Source organism: Pavona decussata, unplaced genomic scaffold, assembly GCF_977016875.1.
Source record: "Pavona decussata unplaced genomic scaffold, jaPavDecu1.1 SCAFFOLD_215, whole genome shotgun sequence".
Lineage (NCBI taxonomy): Eukaryota > Metazoa > Cnidaria > Anthozoa > Scleractinia > Agariciidae > Pavona > Pavona decussata.
This window is the reverse complement of record NW_028145620.1, coordinates 2,592,501-2,612,847: the sequence shown is the minus strand read 5'-3', so window position 1 is coordinate 2,612,847 and position 20,347 is coordinate 2,592,501. Positions and strand designations below refer to the sequence as shown.

General features: G+C 38.8%; 1 protein-coding gene across 2 annotated transcripts in view; it reads left to right on the top strand.

The window, feature by feature from the left end:
• The first annotated feature begins 5,849 nt into the window (after positions 1-5,849).
• LOC146460010 (uncharacterized) overlaps positions 5,850-20,347 on the top strand; it is a 14,785-nt gene continuing 287 nt past the window's right edge. Inside the window, exons 1-5 of one of the 2 annotated variants that reach the window (XM_085088810.1) lie at positions 5,850-6,075; positions 6,673-6,921; positions 7,044-7,295; positions 8,960-9,111; positions 19,225-20,347. The exon at positions 19,225-20,347 is cut by the window's right edge and continues 287 nt beyond it. In XM_085088810.1, the coding sequence (XP_084944936.1) occupies positions 5,976-6,075; positions 6,673-6,921; positions 7,044-7,295; positions 8,960-9,111; positions 19,225-19,512 (1,041 nt within the window). In that variant the 5' untranslated portion in view covers positions 5,850-5,975 and the 3' untranslated portion in view covers positions 19,513-20,347. Of the gene's footprint in view, positions 6,076-6,672; positions 6,922-7,043; positions 7,296-8,959; positions 9,112-13,913; positions 15,314-19,224 lie in introns of those variants that run through there. The other variant, XM_085088809.1, reaches the window with a different exon arrangement.

Sequence of the window (20,347 nt, the reverse complement as noted above, 5' to 3'; positions counted from 1 at the left end):
GTCTAAAAAGGGAAGATTGTGTTTTATCAGTATTTCAGACACAAAACACGAATGAACTGCCAGATGCCCACCCGCAAAACCCTCTTCCACCCCCTTTCCCCTCCCCTCTTTTGACACAGTTTGTGTATCGAGGTTCAGGTCAAATACACAAGATGTGAACAGAGCTGTATGGGTCATCTGAAGGCAGGAAAATATCTTTAGTTACTGAAATTTCCCTTTGTTACTTCGCCTAAAGTGGATTTTGAATTTGTTTCACAAAGATTTTAAGGTGGTCGGGTTCTTGCCATCATTCTCACGTCATGCAAATTTGTTTTATAAACAGTAACAACAACAAAAAAGCATCCAGTGAGCAGAGGTTGAGCAGCAGTAATTTTTTAAATAAAAGATTTATTTCAATTTCCTTTGTGTTGGGGCCAAATATGAATTGTCTTGTAATGGAGAACATAGAGAATTGTAAAATGAAGATGAATTAAGCTTAGGTAACACAGTTATCAGAAATTTCGACCAGCTGTGTTAGCAGTCTGTTACTCATCGAAACCTGTACATGATGCCGGTTCGACTTCATAGCATAGTCAATGAAATTGGACAAAACGTAGATGTAATAAAAAGGTGTTTTTACCATAATTTCAGCTCATTCAGGGATCACTTGAACCCGCGAATGGATATGCGCAGAGAAATTGCACAGAACCTTTTTCCGCCCTGAAGGTACGAGATTGCACTCCACACCGATAAACCAATCATCTTTGAGCACAAGGCTCACATTCCACTCTTGCATTCTCTGTCATCGCCTAATGCTTCTTTTGTTGCGTGTTGCTTTCTGCGTTTGTTTCGTTCACGTTTCTTTACCTGTATATCATGGTTATCAGCTTTTATTGCTCGGGGCGTAGCCACCGAGTTAAGGATTTCACAGTTGTTTACATGCGCAATGGGCGATGATTGTGAGCCCGCGATATGCTTTATTTGGTCTCTTTTTAAACTGATCGAGCGCCTTGCGGATCGATTTCATTTTTTATTTTTCAATTAAGATACCTCTCTGTGGAATTCAGAATGGAAAGACATGTCCCTGAACAACAATCAACCGCCGAAACAGAGGACATGGAGGTTTTAAAAGCAATGAAAATCCATTTCGCGTTCGGATTTGAAAGAATGTAAAATTGAAACCAAACCTCGGACTTCAAATTTATCTTACAAGACCTGGGAAACGCTACAGTACGGTAATCTTTTTGTTGTTTCAAATTTCGATGCACTTTTCAACAGCAGTGTAAGTGATCTGATCATTTGAGCCTAAATTCTTTAGTTAACTTCTGTAATTTGCCTCATAAAGCCGCACATCCAAGCGATCGCTTCCAACAGAGACGAAGTGACTGTGAAAGTTACGTGCGTGTTTGCGCGCAGGTATTAAAGACGCAAGGGTTTTTTTTTTCTTTTCTAAAAGTATATGAATTGTTTATTAGAATAAAATTTTTGGCTGTAGAAGCTGCTGTCATTTTCTGTTTTTGATAATTCATATTTGCGTTTGGGAAAGCGACGCTGTAAACATTGACAATTTGCATATAAAAAGCCCTTGCGGCCAATTTTAGCACTACTCAACAAATATTACGTAACAATTTTTAGAACTGAAGTCATTCCAAATTTTGTTGATTAGTTTGCCCTTCCCAGATCGGTCATTGTATTTCCTTGTGATGCAAAGAATTAAATCTGGTTCTCATGTTAATTTTGCAAGTCACAGTTGTTGCGTTTTCTTTTTAAAGTAGAGGATAGTTGCCAAATGAATTTTCGTTTATTTATGTTGAAATGACAATTTCAGATCAGTTGGGGGATCATTAATTCAGTTGACCTGAGAGCAGGGGGAACCTTTTGAGCCCAGACTGCAACTTACCTTCAATCTTTACACCGATACTAGTTCACATCACTTTGTCGAAGATGCGAAGATGCTTCTACATAGCCATAATTTTTACATTTTGTCAGTTCATGAAATCTTGCCATGGACCTAAAAAAAAAGTGACGTGGATGCTCGAGGCATCTTTGAGAGGTTAAACTTAGCGATATGGCATCTATCCTGCTACCTGGTGGGGATATTAAAAAAATATGACAGAAATTTATTGCTTGTGAATTTGTACCTTTTAGTGGTTAAAATGAACTTCATCCATGCCCTCAAAACGAGATTCTGGTACCTCCTCGGGGGTTCCTTTCAAAACTTCTGACTAGCACCCCAAGTCATTTTTCTCTGGAAGCCCCCCCCCCCCCCCCCCAAAAAAAAAAAAAAAAAAAAGAAATAGAGTGTTTAACCATCAATTTACTTCTTACGGCTGAAATGTTCAACGAACATTCTACTTCTTGCTGCTACACCGTACTGACGAGAACCAACCAGCTCGAAACAGCCGTCCACGGTTGAATTTTGACTCTCGGTTTGGTCTCAATACTCCAACACCAAGATATCATAGCACTCATTGCCATCATGTAGCCGCTTTTCGCCTTTTGCCAGAACCTAACTACAACGTACAAACATGTATACATACATACATACTTCAAGTTATTTGTAAAACAGGTTAAGTAAGAGAAATGGCAGCAATTGCTGATGTGGACCTGCTGTAATCACAATACATAATTATGTTAATAAATACAAAATCATAAATAATAAAAATAATGAATAAACCAATAAATGAAGCAATAAATTTTTTTCATATTTTGTTTTTCTTAGTACCCCCAACAGGTAGCTAGCGGGATAGGTCCACAGGGATGCCATATCGCTAATATAAGTTTAACCAATGTTAAAGGAGCTCCAACACAAGCTGTCTACAGCTTCTTGTTCCTAAATAGACCAGAAATAATTATTGCACTGAACATGTATTTGTTTTTCAAGTTTTTTATAGTGTACGGAGACGAAAATATCAAATGACCTTCACCAGCAAAATACCGCTCAGCGGACCCGTTGGCTTTCACTTGTTTCGCCTAAAACACACTCAGATCCAGCCATATCAGCGCTGATACTCGAGCGAAAGAAAAATACTAGCCTCAAAACCCGAAGAAGCAAACAAAATTTTACGTTATCGCGTTAAATAATGACAGATATTTCGTTCCTGCTATAATACAGCCTGACAAATGTCATGTTCACATGTCCAAGAGATAAAATCAATCTCGTTAAGTGACGTTCATAACAAGAGAAATGGTTCGACTTACCTGGACAAAGGTTTAACTGAAGTAAAATTAGATAAGAAGAATCACTATTTCTGACAGAAGTTGTTATTCTGTCTGGCCGCTTAACCAGTTTTTGTCAGAGTTATCTTGATTGAAGCCTCATTGAGATAATCTGCTTCAGCTGCTCTCGGCTCTGCGATGCCGATGAATTGCATACGTTTGACCGTGACATTGGAAGAGCGTCCAGCTGCCTTACCCTTGAGGCAATGCTGAAAATAACTAAGCGAAAACGCTAACCTTTTACTGTATTTCAGACCGGCCCGATAATTAGAGGCCTTTTTTCATAAATTGTACTTCTTCGTTTGTTTCGGATCATTTTCAACTGCTGCAACATATCGCAACATATCATTTGATATGTAGAATAATTGTCAAGTATCGTTCAGTTGCAACTTGAAGAAAATGTTTGAGAAGTGTTCACACCCCTCCCCCCCCCCCCCCCGCTTTCTCTAGGGAAAAAATGTTTCCAAATGACACCGTAAACTATTTTCTAAGACTGATTGCTTGTTTTGTTTGAGAACGTTGAAAGACCCTTGAAATCTGTATTGCGTGAATTCGATTAATACTTCCTCTCAATTGCGCAACTTTTCCGAAGAAAAGGCCATATCATATTTACTTAGTCTTCCTGTTCTGTTGGTTAAGTAAAGAAAAGCACCATTTTCGCAGTGACATTGGTTTACGTAGACGGTTCATTATTTGATAGCGATATGTCGTATATTTACGCGCATAAGAAAGTGTGCCTTCTGTGCAAATAGATAAAATGGCTGCAAGAATTTAATGTATGTATTATGTATAAGGTAAAGCGCTGTATATATTAGGACAAGGAGTCTACTCGCAGTCTTTTAGGTGTTGACTGAGGTAATTTTTCCTACAACGTTCAACGCAACGTCGTTGCGAGTCAAGTTGCGTACAAAATTACAATACGTGTACCACCCTTTCTTCGCTACTTGCAGGAAGAGTAAACTACAAGTCTACGTTTCAGCGTCTAACATATTTTCCCGGGGCATATTTTCTGAAACTGGCAAGTGCGAAAAACAGCATCGTGTAACAACACTTGAATAAACTCTAAAAGGTTTTTGTCCGAATAACATCCCAGTTTGCTGGACACACAATCAAGTTGTTCATCTGGCAGCGGAGAGGAGAGACGGGAATACCGAAAGCAAAACGATAATGGTGTCACGGATGCAAAAACAATATCGTTCTCCCGGGCGTTCTTCGACGATGACGCGTGAGACAAAGTTAAAATATGATAAGCCGATGCACAAACATCATTCCGCATACTATAAACACGATTTCTTGAGGAATGTTTACTTTTATTGTGTCTTCAGGATTTGGAATCACGTCATGGCTGAACGACCAGTGGGAATGCTTTCTACTGTACTTTGTCCTTATAAACGGGAATAAAATGACAGAGCATTTGTTCTGCCATAATAATAACAACGGGACTTCCACTGTATTTGCGATTTGAAGCTTCAACTGACGGGATCTGAACACAAACATTTAGCTTAGCTGGAGGGACCTTGTATGGGCTTTCGGAAAATTATTCTCTCAATTTTATCAAGTGTCTTTTTTATTTCAGTTAAACGTTCTTTGCTTTTTTATACACGAAGCACTGCCAGGTGGCCGACAAAAGCAAACCAAGCTAAGCTCGCTGTACCTTTTTTAAGCCCTTCCCTTTTAACGATAACTAGACTTAGGGCATGTTGGATGTAGATATTCAAATACAATAATATAAAGATTTTATGGGTTCCTTATCTTGTTGGTTCCCTTCTTTCTTTCTCAAAGTTGTAATTTAATAAATTAGATAAAATGCTCAGGACATCATTTCAAATGTCCCTATTATATTTTACTGTAATTTTTCTCCTGCAATGCGCGTGTGAACATATTCAAAGTAACACGCGCACGTCGTAAGTCAATAAATTACTATTGTTATTATTATCATTCGTAACTCTTTTCAAGCGTTTGCTGCTATTATTGTCGAAAAATATCTGTAAGCCTTGGCATCTTGGCATAATCTCCAGGCTAAAAAGAACCGAAAGCACATAAAACAAATCAAGGTTGCCCCATCGTCCTTCAGTTGCTGAGCAGTGGCAATGAATATACGCTGAAGGTGTTAAAAATTGCATCCAGGAGATCGCAGTTTTTCTTCTGAATTGTTTTTGGCTTCGAACTGCTTTTCCTTACTGGATCTCAGCTACTGCGAATGAAAGCCGTTTGGGATAATCCCATCAGGGCCTTTTTGAAGTGAACCACAGACGTGATCAAGAAATTCGCGTCAGTGGCTCAAGTAATTATGATCGCAGAGGACCTGACCCCTCCCCCCTTCCCAATTCCCGTACATTGCTGCTGAGGAACAAAGAACGATCAATGCATGTCAAGTCTGTAAGTGTTGTTAAACATGTTCGTTATAATGTCCCACCCCCCATTCAATGTAATGTAAATTGGAACAATGAATGGGAGGTGGGACTGTATAACGAAGTTGTTGATGCTGTCGAGGTAGGGAAAAGCAGAGAAAAAAATTTCCAAGAGTCCCCAACCTTTCTTGCGAGGATTGTAGACAGATGCGATCAGCTTTCTTTCTTAATTGGTACACCAAATTCTCGCCGAACCCCACAGATCGGTGTTCAAGAAGATAATGACATGCGTCGTGTCGTTTTAGGGTACTTAACCTAAAGTTTTCACGTGGAAGTTAATTAAACACCCGCGACACACCGGATCTCAATCCATTTCAATCGATCTTCCAAGACGAACAGACACACTTCGTTTGCTACAGATGACAGATGAGCTGCTCGAAGATAGATCCTGACTTGGAGGAAAAGCTCAATGACATTGACGAGTTGATTCAGTCTGAACTGCTTGGATTCCAACCTCTAAGTGACGGTAGGGTGCTTAAGACGACAGATGTAGCCAATTGCAGTTGCTCTTTGCAAACTCTGGAGTTGCCGAATCGATCAACCTTCGATTATTCTGGGTTAAAATTAATTGGGCAGAAGTTTAAAACGTCTCAGTTGAGATCACTATTTTTATCCCTGTCCGGTATGCTACAAGACGAAAAAGAACGGAGTCGGTGATCAGGTGGTCACGAGAGTCGACAACAAACAAGGAGTGAGACCTTAAATGCTCGTGTATAAATGACAAAATTTCCCAGATTCTAATGCGATTTAAGTTTGGCACGAGAGTTGACGAGAGTGCTTGCTTGCACTTGCTCGTCAAACAAATTTCGGTCGGCTTTCGTTCTCCTCCGTTCAGCTTGTCGAGTGCGGAAACAAAATGTCGCACAATATTGTCCCAATCTCATTTCTCGTTCTTGATGCACGTAACGTTTCTTTGCTGCGGGCAGGGATAATCGGCATATCAGTCAGCGTAGTTTTTACAAGATTAGTCAAACGTCTAAAACCTATAACTGTATTTTTTACGTTTGCATTGTTACAAAATTGCCAGTAAGTGATGCATATGTATATTTTTTTATTGTTACAGAGAACGTGGTCGCCAACGTGAAGACTCACGAGTCTTCAAATGACTTTCCTGAAGTCGAAATAGAAGTCCAGATAATGGGCTTGAAGGCTATTTACAACAAAAAGACGAAGAAAACCCCTAAAGGATCAGAAAATCGCTTGGAAGACTCGGAAGTAACTGTTGTGATGCAAGCATCGGAAGAAATCACCTGCGTAAGAGTTTACATTCAGAGGTGTCCTGAAGCTGCAATTAAAACACATGACACAATAGGTAGGACATATCTTTCATCTATGGTCTGTTAAATTTTTTAACAATGTCCATTGCCAGTGAAATGGGAGGGGTGTGTTGGTTAAACTGATATCATTACACTGAGTAAGGTTTTAAATTTCTAGGTCTCGTTGAACTAGATGTAAACACTGTAGAAAGTGACGCGAGACGTCGAGTTGTCACGGTAGATCTTGGCTCCGTGTACAAAACAGAAGATGGACATCCAGTGTACTGGCTTGAAAAGGCAGAAGTCAAGGAAAGGAATAAATGGGAACTGATCATCGCACTGGAGTTTACTTCAGGCTTGACAGGAAAAGTCACGTCAAGACCCTTTAGGGTTACGACTAAAGCAGGTTACAAGATGAGAAGGAATGGAGGTTTGTAGATGATGGCATGCAATGGTTTGAACGAGGATGAAAAGTGAAATGTTTTAATAGTGTTCTCTTCGGAGAGGTATTTGCTTATGGAAGATTTAAATGGCATTACCTTTAATCTAAGAAATAAGTATAATGTCTGTGTCTTTTTATAATTTAAAATAAGCTAGACTCAGTTCTGGCTGTATAATTTATCACTCATAGCAACAGTTTTTTATTAGCAAGCAGAAGCAACAAAATACAATGCAATGCAATACAATAATAGTGTTACAATAGACAGATATAACAATAAAATATATAGTTTACAGCCTTGAAGATAGAAATAAAACTACCACAATCAACATATGGATTACACACAGAGAGACTTAACAGCAATAAGAACGAAGCAGAACAATACGTGCTTTGGGGCTGTGAACTGATGTCAATTTGTTACATATCCTATTAACTCTTTATTAATACGAGAAAAGTTCAGGAAGGCTTATTTCCTACTGCCTTCTCTTTTTAAGTAAGGCTGGCCTGATCGCCACTCCTTTATTTGGAATACTGTCAAACTAGTATCGCTTTCCATTAACTGTTTTGTCGATGTTAGACGCCTTAGTTCCGTCGTTTTTCTGGGCCTCTCTTAGTGCTGGAATTAAATTTTTCTGCCGGATCTCACGTGAGGCAGACCTCCGATTCCTTTAGATTAGACATTGGCGCCATGCAAGATAGATCGCCGTCAGCCGCACGGCACGCGAACCGTGCAATAATTGGCCTCGGTTTGGTGCAGTTCCACGTTTCCTCCTTCCGAGGCGGTGAACGCCGCAAAACATGGCCACATTAATAAAGAACATTATCGCTTTGCTTGCCTGATGGGTGTAGGAAGAATAATTGGTTAGTTTGTCGGTTTTAGAGAAGAAAATGTTTATTGAAAAATTGGAAATGTATTTTTGAATATTACATTCAACAGGTATTAGGACCTCCATTGAATATGTTTGCAACGGAACAGGTGTTTTGAAGTCAAGGTCATTTTGCTGTCAAGTGTTATCTATAGGCATAGCCTGTCACTGTTTAAGTCAGGATCGCTAATTCCATTTGTGCAATGCGGGATATGGTGTCATTTTTATGATGGTCATTTCTATTATGCTAACACAAAAATTCAATGATGTACAAGACGGTTATTATGTATGGGCTTCCTTTTCAATTATTTGCCCAACAAACACGAAGTTTCGATGTTTAAGATAGACACCCGTTTTCCCTTTTATTTTACTGAGAACTCGTCACTTGTGAAGTGCAAGGAATATTTTTCAAGATTATGGGTTCACCCAACAACTACCTGACTTACCATTTAGTTAGAAACTTCTTTTATATGCGTTGGAATTAGAAAAAGGTCTTCATTGTTTTACAGTTCTAGTGCATATGTAGTTAAAAGGCAGGGTCGCCAATCTCTTCAGTCAGTGAAATAACAGTCCTTTTCTTTGCCAGTAAACGATAAAGGTGATATTGGTTAGAGTGCGGACGTATATCTGGGTACTATTGTCTAAAAATATATCAGAGCATGAGTGAGGGACTCTCTCCTTACGCTAGTGATAACTGCACGTAAACAAAATTCCTGTTTTTACTATCGTTAGCAGTGTACCGTTTTTTATTATAAGTTTGATGACATATATTTATCTACCAATTTCCAGATGACGCTTGCGCACCAGATTTTACGGAATTCAGCTTGAAGGTGAAGGACGAGCCAAAGCAACCTTCTGGCTGCAATTTTAACCCAAAATGTCTCTCCTTGGCTAAAGAAAGAATCGCCTTTCAACAGAACACAGTCTTAGATAGACATGCGGTAAGTGTTACTCTGCTTATACGTGTAAACTGGATGAAGAGTATCTTGAAGGGATGTAATAGGATCTGGGGTAGACTTCACTTTTTAAATAGGAAAATCTCTCTCCAACTCGCCTTGGAGAAATTTCACAAGAAATTCGCTATTTCACTCGCACAACTTGAGAGGTTCAGCAAACAATCTGTTTATGTCTAGACCACTCGCTGAAGGAGGGAAACGCAGCTTGCACTATCGAGGTGCTACACTCTGGAACGGTCTCCCGGCCTCCAATACCAACAATCAGTCTTCTCCATCTTCTTTCAAAGCTTCATTCAATGGTATTGCCTTTGTCCTAAGAATAAATTTGTGCTGCTTTTACTAAATGTTATTGTGATTCGCCCATTAGGAATAAATAGCTTGCTTGTTTTAGTATTATTTTTTTTTCTTTTTATTGGAATTTAAATTTAAACGCATGGCTCGATGGAAGAGTATGTTTTTATATATGAATTGACGCAGTGCTCTCATGCACGTATGTCTGTATGTATGTCCTTGACTGACTTGAGCCACTAGGCTGGCTACCGGGACAGAGAAAACTTGAAACGGCTTGAAACAATTTTAGGATGGAAATAAAGCCAAAACAAAAACGCAAATAGGGATATGCCAGAAGTTGATTTATTTATAGATTATAGGAATTGTCTCGTTAAGCCGTCCCCTACAACAATGTGCCAGCCGCAATTAAGCAGTTAATCCACGTCAAAATTTCTCATTCCCAGAATACCTTAAGTGGTATCTAAAAGCAAGTTTATTCCTCGATTAAACCCAGAATCTGAACCGCTCAGACGCGCGGGGAAATGACAAATACGCGGAAAAAAGCGCTTGCGCGAAGCTTGCAAGCTCTGCAAGCTCTATACGCTTTTTACAAAGCTAGTGATGAGAGGGGACTCGAGCCATAGGACCTCTAGGTTACGAGTCCGCGTCTCTAACCAGTCTGTTACATCATCTCCACTACCATATTTATTTTCTTTCCCGACTCGTAGCGTGTTATTTGTACTTTGAGTTCCAAAGGTCTTGAAAGAAGTACTGACTAGTAATAATTTTAAGAAAAAAGACAACACATTTGATTTTAAAATAAGACTAGTTTCGATCGTCCCACGGTCATCGACAGTTTGGAATAAAGTTACAGCACATTTGAATTTATTATAAAGGCCGGGGTAGTAATAAAATTTTAAGTAAAGTCGAACCTCCCTTAAGCAACCACTCATAATGAGGGTCTATTATAGGGGGTCGTATATTCCGTAAACCGCCATATTTTGTTCCTTCGAAACCTTCTAAAAACCGACACCGCCCTACAGGTAGGACGATTATCCTCATAACCGATCTTTTAACAGCACGTAGCAAATTCTTTGCGATATGTTAGCTCAATAATCGTATTTCTCCTCACAAAGACCACAAGATCTTAAGAACAGAACAAATTGTTTCTATAACTCCATTCAGTAACCAGCGAACAAAAAGGTTTTGACGTCTAATGGGCTGTTCACAAACACAAAGATTGCTCGAGATGTTTATAACGAATTGTAAAAGTACACTGAAGTTTTTAGGGCTGGGTGTGTGTCTGTTCTTATGTGGTCGTTCTAACATGGATTAACGGACAAAACAAGCTTGTGAAATTTACGTTACCTTTACCATGGAATGATCTCAACCCAGGACAGAGGCCTTCTGATATGCGCCAGGGATCTAGCAAGCCGATCCAGCAGTGTAAATTGAAGACCATTGGATGCTATTTTTGTGTTCAGGGCCTCACAATACTTCCCTCTCTTATGCCGTGAAAAAGGTCGCTGTTCTTAAGTATCATCCTCACGATGTAGTCGCTTGTGACGAGAATGGGCATGTTTCAAGTCATTTTCAGGCGATGAGGTAGGATGATAGCACGATGCTTTCCTGTGGTTTGGTTAGTTTTTAAGACTGAATTTGAAAAATTCAGTCGTTATGTGCTGAAATGAACTCTCGCTCACTTCGGTGGTTGGTTGGTCGATCAGTCGTAAACATTTTTTTGTAATAATGCTGGCCAGTTAAAAGGATCTGTGTATACGTTCGCAGTGGTTTTGTCGTGGAGCTCACACTCCATCGTAGTCAGGTTGTGCGTCTCACACTGGAATGTCTTCAGGCAACTTTCACTACACCACACAGTTGCACAGAAAGTATGAAAACTTCCGTCATGGCTCACAGACGCTTTTGATTAGCAGCTGTGATTGGGACATTTTCATCGTCGCTGCTCCAGTGGGTTGGACGCATTGCTGACAGTCAACTATTGTACAAATCTCCCTTTGAAACGAATCGTCCTTCCAAACCTACATCGGCGTCCAATAAGGAAAAAAGCATCAGGAGCCAACTGCGGTTCATCATAGCTGGTGGTCCTTGTGTCATCCTCAACACCATCATTCTCTACACTTTCGTCGGAGTCAAACTCAATGTTTTCATCTTCGTCCTGACTTTCACCAGAATTTGATTCGACCGGCTGAAGTGGAGCGTCTGAATCATCGTGGACACCATCGCGGCGCAGCATCACTCTTTGAACAGGGAGATTGCTTTCATAACAAGCAGATGCAATGTTCCTGCCTTCGCCATAGTCGTTTCCTGGCGCACAGACCTCTGTCTGACTGCTCTGCCGTAAACATTTGCAAATTCGGTCAACTTCTGGCAACCATCTAAGCTCAGCAACAACCGAAAACCGCGAGCTAAATTTATGATTTTCCGCAATCGCACGATAATTTCTTAACCGTAAACCGCCAGATAAATGTGAATGAAACCGCAAACCGGCACTCAAAATTGGCCCAAACCGCCAAACCGCCACACTGTAATAGACCCTCCATAATGTCAAGTATATGTGGCCTTGACTATGCACAAACCACAATAGATTTTGAAATGTGTTGGAGCAACTGACCAATAGAAACGTTCCTGTTAAGATATTCAACTGTAGTGTGAACATTAAAACAAAGGATTGTGCACGGTCGTCGCCCTTCCAACATAAATTGCACCTTTGTTTTCATGGCAAGGTTTCATAATCAGTCCCCCAATTAGCTATGATTCCGACCTACTCTGTCTTTGGCCAGAGGCACTAATCCACACTTTTTTGTACTGGGATGGTTTATAACAAAATTAGACAATTATCGTTTTGTTTCTGTTGACAGACAAGAAATTTTTGGGTTTTGAAATGACTTCAAAATCGCGTGATACTTCCCCTTAAAAGGGGCAGTGCCACCTGTTTTTAGTGTCACTTTGAGTGGCTAAATAATATACTTGAATAGGACCCGGTGGAATCGTTAACATAATGGTTCAGTGGGGCAGTTAACAATAACCCTACTGAAATAAATGTGATGGTATATTTCCAGCCTGGTAAATGAATGAGAATGATGTATTATTCTAGAAAGTTACACAGGCATACTCGGAGCCTAAGACTTTCCGATTACTAGTTCGGATGCTCTACCAATGTGCTACAGGAGACTCTTGGGAGCTAAGGCTATTAAACCAGGTTCAATTCACAGAAACGACTATTAATCAGTTATCTTTGGCTGCGGATGGCTAGATGTAAATGCCATTTGCAACTTGGACTCCCATGAAAACGAACTTTGAGAAAGTCTAGTTTTCACAGTACGGCAACCTCCTTTCAGGTCACGTGACTTTCTTGAGCTTTCGCCTTCTGTGTGATTGTATTTGGTGTGCTAAGTTACGGTTCCGTTGATTCTAGACTGTCGGATACATTTTTGCTCACCGGTGCCTACAAAGAAACATCAGAACGTATATACACTGATGTATAGGAAAGGCAGGCATTCACGAACACGTTACACCAAGGATCCACACTGAATTTCTGCTTTTCTACGGCGTGTTAGTGTGTGAGTCCCAGTCACACAGTAACCTTTCTCTCCTTGACCGAGCTTGCAAATGATGCAATTATTAATTTGGCGCTATATAAGTATATATTGTTACTTGGTAGTGTATTGTTATATTATTCTGACTGTTGTGTCACACAAATGACAAATCAGTTCCAATCCTATCTGCAAATTGCTAAAAAAAAACGCTGAAATTGCTGACAAAATGTGTTCAACATGTGTTTTATTTAATACTGAGAAAAACCCATGGAACAACTTTTAAAACAATTTGCTTGAAGTACAGTCACATACATCCACTGAACCGTCCGATCTCCTACTTTATGTAATAACCACGTGAAAGTATCAACAAGATCCATAAAAATACAAGAAGATCAACAATATTTTTAAACCAATAACTGTACAGACCTTGGATGTTGTAGTGTTTGTAGTGGTCGCATTCGAACAACACTAGACTGTCCAGTAGTGTCAAATTTGATAATAACCGCGTCAGACATGGTCATCGATTCTGCGCGCATTGCGTCAATCATGAATTTGCTGTTGGTTTCTTTATTTTGGTTTTAGTTAATCTGTTATATAACTTAGCTTGTAAATTCAAATTCAATTGCTTGTGCGTGCTTCATATTCCCATTCCGGTACCTTGATAATGTCAGCAAATAAATTTCTCTTTATACAACATTTAAACTACCATGTTGAAAAGTTATAAAACAATTGGTTCCTGCGTCAGCGTGCGTTCATCGAGATATGAAGAACGCAGGAAGTTTGGAGAGTACTCAAGAAGCTAGAGTTTTGTCTCGGCTAGGCCTCGAGCAACTCTTACGCATCTTTCGTGCTTAAAAAACTCCCCGAGTGCTTCATATCTCGATGAACGCACGCGGACGCAGGAGCCAATTGTTAATTTCGTTGTTGAACAGTGGTGATGAATGGATGGTTTCATTGCAGGTCACAACATATTACAGTGGCGAGGAAAGAATTCAAAGAGCTATTGAGCAACCTGAGCTCCCTGGCTTGTTAAAGTTAGTGGGGAAAAAATCCAAGCTGGACAACACTCTTCGAAAGGCAAATGGACACAAGTCTGCTGAAGAAGATTTCTGGTGGGCCTGTGGGAGGTGCTTCTTTGAACGCCGAAAGAAATCGACCATAAAATCCCACGTTATTCAACGAGTTTGTCAAAAATCAATCGAAAATAAAAAGTCAAAGGTGTCGTCTACAACGCCACTTAAGTTTTGATGTTCAGAAAGAATAGTCTGAGGAGTTTTCGTGGAAGCACTCCAAATCTGTTTAGGAAACTTTAGTTAAGAGCTTTGTTATACTTGTCACCTGGTAGTGATTATTAATATATCAATACGCCAATGTGGATTGCTTGACGCAGTTTTGTGTAAAGTAAGCCTCATTTAGTATAGATAAGAAGTTTTCAGTCAAAATAGCTTTTTGTCGTCGCCCGTAACCTTGAATGAAACATGCAGTCCTCTTCTCTTATGAAATTATTCACACAATGTGACACTGATTAATCCTAAACGCTTTTCTTGTGCAGTAATAGTTTAAGAAGATAATTAAACTGGCTCTAGCTTGCAATGAAGGCTCTTGCTGGGGAATAAATAAATAATAATAATAAAAAAAGAAAACATATTTGCAAGTGAAAACATTTCCCCGCTAAAGCCTCATGTGCAAGCTTGTTCCAGTTCAATACCACGAATAGGAATACGCTCTATTAAAGAAATATCTTCTTAGTATTACAACTATGAAGTTACTAATATCATGCAACTGAAATTACCACGATTCACGGGCCATGTGAAAGCTGGGATAGTTTTGTATATATCATGATTATGAAGATTTTGACATGGAAACTCTCTGCATGATTGTAAATTAATTCTAGAAATATTTGATGCAAACATCAATGAGGCTCAAGTGATAGTTGCGTATTCAAGAAAGCGTGGTTATAACTTGAAACTGATTTAATTTTCTGTATTACTTTTAAATGTAAATACTGGTCCAACAAAGGCACTTATTATGTTTCTTACTCCTATAATTTCGATCCACACGTTGGAAATGACTTAAATTACATTTCTGAAATGTAAATAGACATTAAATCGCCCTCAAATGGTTGAATTCCAAGAATTCATCCATCTCTAGTACCTGGCACCCTTGCCATAACTTGAGCTTGTGTGGTGCTCAGACGCTATTTAAATAATTTACGCTGGGTACATGGTCCACATCTTTGTACCCAGGATGCTAGTACTAGGACACCTTCTTGTGGCGCTTATGAACCCCACGTTCGTAATAAATATATAACCTTGTTTCAAAGAACTCCATGTTGTGGTTCGTCTCTTAGTTTATTTTAATCTTTTAATAACTGTACCACTAAAGCTGGATTTCTGAAATTCTTGTATTTTCATCGCCTCTTGGTAAATCTTTTGCGCACAAAGTCAGTAAATACTGTACCCAAAAGGCTGCAATCAGAATTTCCGAGAAACGAAAGCTCTTCTATAACTCACTTTGAAGACTGGCAGCTTGGGGCGAGAGTGGTCGCACGTTTAAGTTTGCGATGGTTTTTTTTAAGGGGGGGGGGGGGAGGGGTGGGGAATCATAAGCGCGCGCGCTGAATCACAATTACAAACTAACTGTACGCTTCTCACCAAACAGTCTTTCATCTTAATGAGCAGTAATAAATTGCGCTTTTGAAGTAAAAACTGTAGAAAAGAATTTTCTGAGTCCTAATTTGGAAGACATGGATATTTTTTCTACCTCCAGGTTAAAAAAAAAACAACAACAACAACAACAAAAAAACAAAACAAACAAACAAAGACATAAAATAAACAGTTTCCCCAACGAGACATAGTGTTAAATTAAGTTTACTTGTAGCACTGATACAGTACGCATGCGTAATGTGGCCCCCTAAACCGTCCCATAATTGAATGCCGGACACTTTCTATCCGGTAATAGTAGTGGTAATAATAATAATAATAATAATAATAATAATAATAATAATAATAATAATAATAATAATAATAATAGTATATTGATATTTGTATTTCTATTTTTACCTTGTTATTATTTTTATAGCCGTATATGCATCTATTTTAGAGGTAGTGGGCTAAGCGTTGAGCATTCAAAAGTTTTAATAATAATAATAATAATAATAATAATAATAATAATAATAATAATAATAATAGGAATAACAAAAATAATAATAATAATAATAATAATAATAATAATAATAATTATGGTGTATGAGAATGGTGAATGAGAATGGGAGGGCGATAGCATATTGTGACATTCCCCTGTATGCAGATAACACGCACGTAAAGGCGAATAGGATCGACGCCACCATCGTGGACAAGGAGAATAAGAAAGTATCGGTGATAGAGATGAGCTGCCCTTGGATTGAAAACAGGGAGGAGAAAGATGCCGAGAAGACAACAAAAGTACGGGCCATTACGCTGGGAGCTCGAGCAGAGGTATTCTGAATATCGTGTGACGCGGTTCAATATTATTGTGGATGTACTCGGAGGTTACTTAAGAGATGTCATGATCATTAAGGCACTTAAAGAGCTAGTGGGAGATAAAAGCGACACAATAGCTCTGCAGATACAGAAGTCAGTCATCACAAGCTCACCCAATATTGCGTGGGGCTTTAAGCTTTTGAAATACGTAATGGATATTAGGCGTTTTATTATACTTTTTTAATTTTTTTTAAGTGTTTCTATCGTGAGGAACAGAAGTTTTAGTATTTAGATTGAGGATTTTATGGATGGTGAATAGTTTTAGAATTTAATTACTAGGATCTTTATGATTAGGAATTGGGATTTTAATTGTAAGGACTTTGGTCGTTGCACTGATTGGGTACGGCTGGCCGCCCAATCATTGTTTAGGATATCTGGGCATCGGAAGAATAATAATGATAATAATGATAATAATAATAATAATAATAATAATAATAATAATAATAATAATAATAATAATGATAATAATAATAATAATAATAATAATATGATAATGATATAATTATGATTTTATCTTTTCTTAAGTCCCAGGCTAACAGGTTACGCTGTGCGCCCTGTGCAGCTTTTTAACTAATTTTAGCATCCAGTTGAGAACTCTGCTATAATGATGATGATGATGGTGATAAAAATATTCCTATTCGAAGAACGCAATCCTAAATTCGTGTTGCCCTCTGTCTGTTTGGTGTAAGGACTCCCGTATAGCCGCCGGAAATGCAGGGGACATGTGCCAAGCCCCTCCGTCAAAAAGAAAAGGATGCCTTCGAACGCGTCTCCATAGTCGCTCTCAGTCTCTATTAGTAGAGAGAAGACTGGTAGTTTTCGTTCTATGTTTTCCTTTTACTAGAATTAAGTACTTTTATACTCTTACGACACCCTTAAATCTAAAAAGCATCCCATTTGTTTTCATTTAACTACTATTGATTAAAATGATATTCAGTAGAAACATTTTCTGATAAAAATAAAAACAAAGGGGAAACTGATTACAATAAATAAGAGAAGAAGCCATTTTCTTCAGTAAATACCAGTGGAAAGGCTATCGTCAGATCAAAAGGAACAAAAGACGGGCAGATATAAGGTAAATAATCTATTGTCGTCTGGGAAACCAATTTAAACATACTTTGATTAAAAGGCAAAGTTTCCGGGAAACAATTCAAAACAGAACACGTGCGTCGCACGAAATTCACAACGAGATCAAACATTTGTCACTTTGAGTGGCTAAATAATATACTTGAATAGGGACCCGGTGGAATCGTTAACATAATGGTTCAGTGGGGCAGTTAACAATAACCCTACTAAAATAAATGTGATGGTATATTTCCAGCCTGGTGAATGTATTATTCTAGAAAGTGACACAGGCGTACTTGGAGCCTAAGACCTTCCTATTACTAGTTCGGATGCTCTACCAATGAGCTACAGGAGACTCTTGGGAGCTAAGGCCATTAAACCAGGTTCAATTCACATAAACGAGTATTAATCAGTTATCTTTGGCTGCAGATGGCTAGATGTAAATGCCATTTGCAACTTGGACTTCCTTGAAAACAAACTTTGAGAAAGTCTAGTTTTCACAGTACGGCAACCTCCTTTCAGGTCACGTGACTTTCTTGAGCTGATGCTTTCATCCGCGAGGTTGGAACTCGCGTTCTGTGTGATTGTATTTGGTGTGCTAAGTTACTGTTCCGTTGATTCTAGACCGTCGGATACAGTTTTGCTCACGTGCTTACAAAGAAACATCAGAACGTATATACACTGATGTATAGGATAGGCAGGCATTCACGTACACGTGACACCAAGGATCCACACTGAATTTCTGCTTTTCCAGGGTGTGTTACTGTGTGAGTCCCAGTCACACAATAACCTTTCTCTCCTTGACCGAGCTTGCAAATGATGCAATTATTAATTTGGCGCTATATAAGTACATATTGTTACTTGGTAGTGTATTGTTATATTATTCTGACTGTTGTGTCACACAAATGACAAATCAGTTTCAATCCTATCTGCAAATTGCTAAAAAAACGCTGAAGTTTCTGACAAATTTGTTCAACATGTGTTTTCTTTAAAACTGCGAAAAACCCATGGAACAACTTTTAAAACAATTTGCTTGAAGTACAGTCACATACATCCACTGAACCGTCCGATCTCCTACTTTATGTAATAACCACGTGAAAGTATCAACAAGATCCATAAAAATACAAGAAGATCAACAATATTTTTAAACCAATAACTGTACAGGCGTTGGATGTTGTAGTGTTTGCAGTGGTCGCATTCGAAAACACTAGACTGTCCATCAGTGTCAAATTTGATAGTAACCGCGTCAGACATGGTCATCGATTATGCGCGCATTGCGTCTGTAGCAGCGCTTCAATCATGAAGTTGTTGTTGGTTTCTTTATTTTGATTTTAGTTAATCTGTTTTATAACTTAGCTAGTAAATTCAAATTCAATTGCTTGTGCATGCTTCATATCCCCATTCCGATACCCTGAAAACGTCACCAAACGGATATCTCTTTATACAACATTTAAACTACCATGCCGAAAATGTTATAAAACAATTGGTTCCTGCGTCAGCGTGCGTTCATCGAGATATGAAGAACGCGGGAGAGTACTCAACGCCTCGAGCAACTCTTACGCATCTTTCGTGCCCTCCAAACTTCCCGCGTGCTTCATATCTCGATGAACACACGCTGACGCAGGAGCCAATTGTTAATTTCGTTGTTGAACAGTAGTGATGAATGGCCGATGGTTTCATTGCAGGTCACAACATATTACAGTGGCGAGGAAAGAATTCAAAGAGCTATTGAGCAGCCTGAGCTCCCTGGCTTGTTAAAGTTAGTGGGGAAAAAATCCAAGCTGGACAACACTCTTCGAAAGGCAAATGGACACAAGTCTGCTGAAGAAGATTTCTGGTGGGCCTGTGGGAGGTGCTTCTTTGAACGCCGAAAGAAATCGACCATAAAATCCCACGTTATTCAACGAGTTTGTCAAAAATCAATCGAAAATAAAAAGTCAAAGGTGTCGTCTGCAACGCCACTTAAGTTTTGATGTTCAGAAAGAATAGTCTGGGAAGTTTTCATGGAAGCATTCCAAATCTGTTTAGGAAACTTTAGTTAAGAGCTTTGTCATACTTGTCACCTGGTAGTGATTATTAATATATCAATACGCCAATGTGGATTGCTTGACGCAGTTTTGTGTCAAGTAAGCCTCATTTAGTATAGATCAGAAGTTTTCAGTCAAAATAGCTTTTTGTCGTCACCCGTTACCTTGAATGAAACATGCAGTCCTCTTCTTTTATGAAATTATTCACACAATTGGACACGTTTTTTTCTGATTAATCCTAAACGCTTTTCTTGTGTAGTAATAGTTTAGGAAGATAATTAAACTGGATCTAGCCTGCAATGAAGGCTCTTGCTAGGAAATAAATAAATAAATAATAATAAAAAAAGAAAACATATTTGCAAGTGAAAACATTTCCCCGCTAAAGCCTCATGTGCAAGCTTGTTCCAGTTCAATACCACGAATAGGAATACGCTCTATTAAAGAAATATCTTCTTAGTAGTACAACTATGAAGTCACGAATTTCCTGCAACTGAAATTACCACGATTCACGGGCCATGTGAAAGCTGGGATAGTTTTGTATATATCATGATTATGAAGATTTTGACATGGAAACTCTCTGCATGATTGTAAATTAATTCTAGAAATATTTGATGCAAACATCAATGAGGCTCAAGTGATAGTTGCGTATTCAAGAAAGCGTGGTTATAACTTGAAACTGATTTAATTTTCTGTATTACTTTTAAATGTAAATACTGGTCCAACAAAGGTACTTAATATGTTTCTTACTCCTATAATTTCGATCCACACGTTGGAAATGACT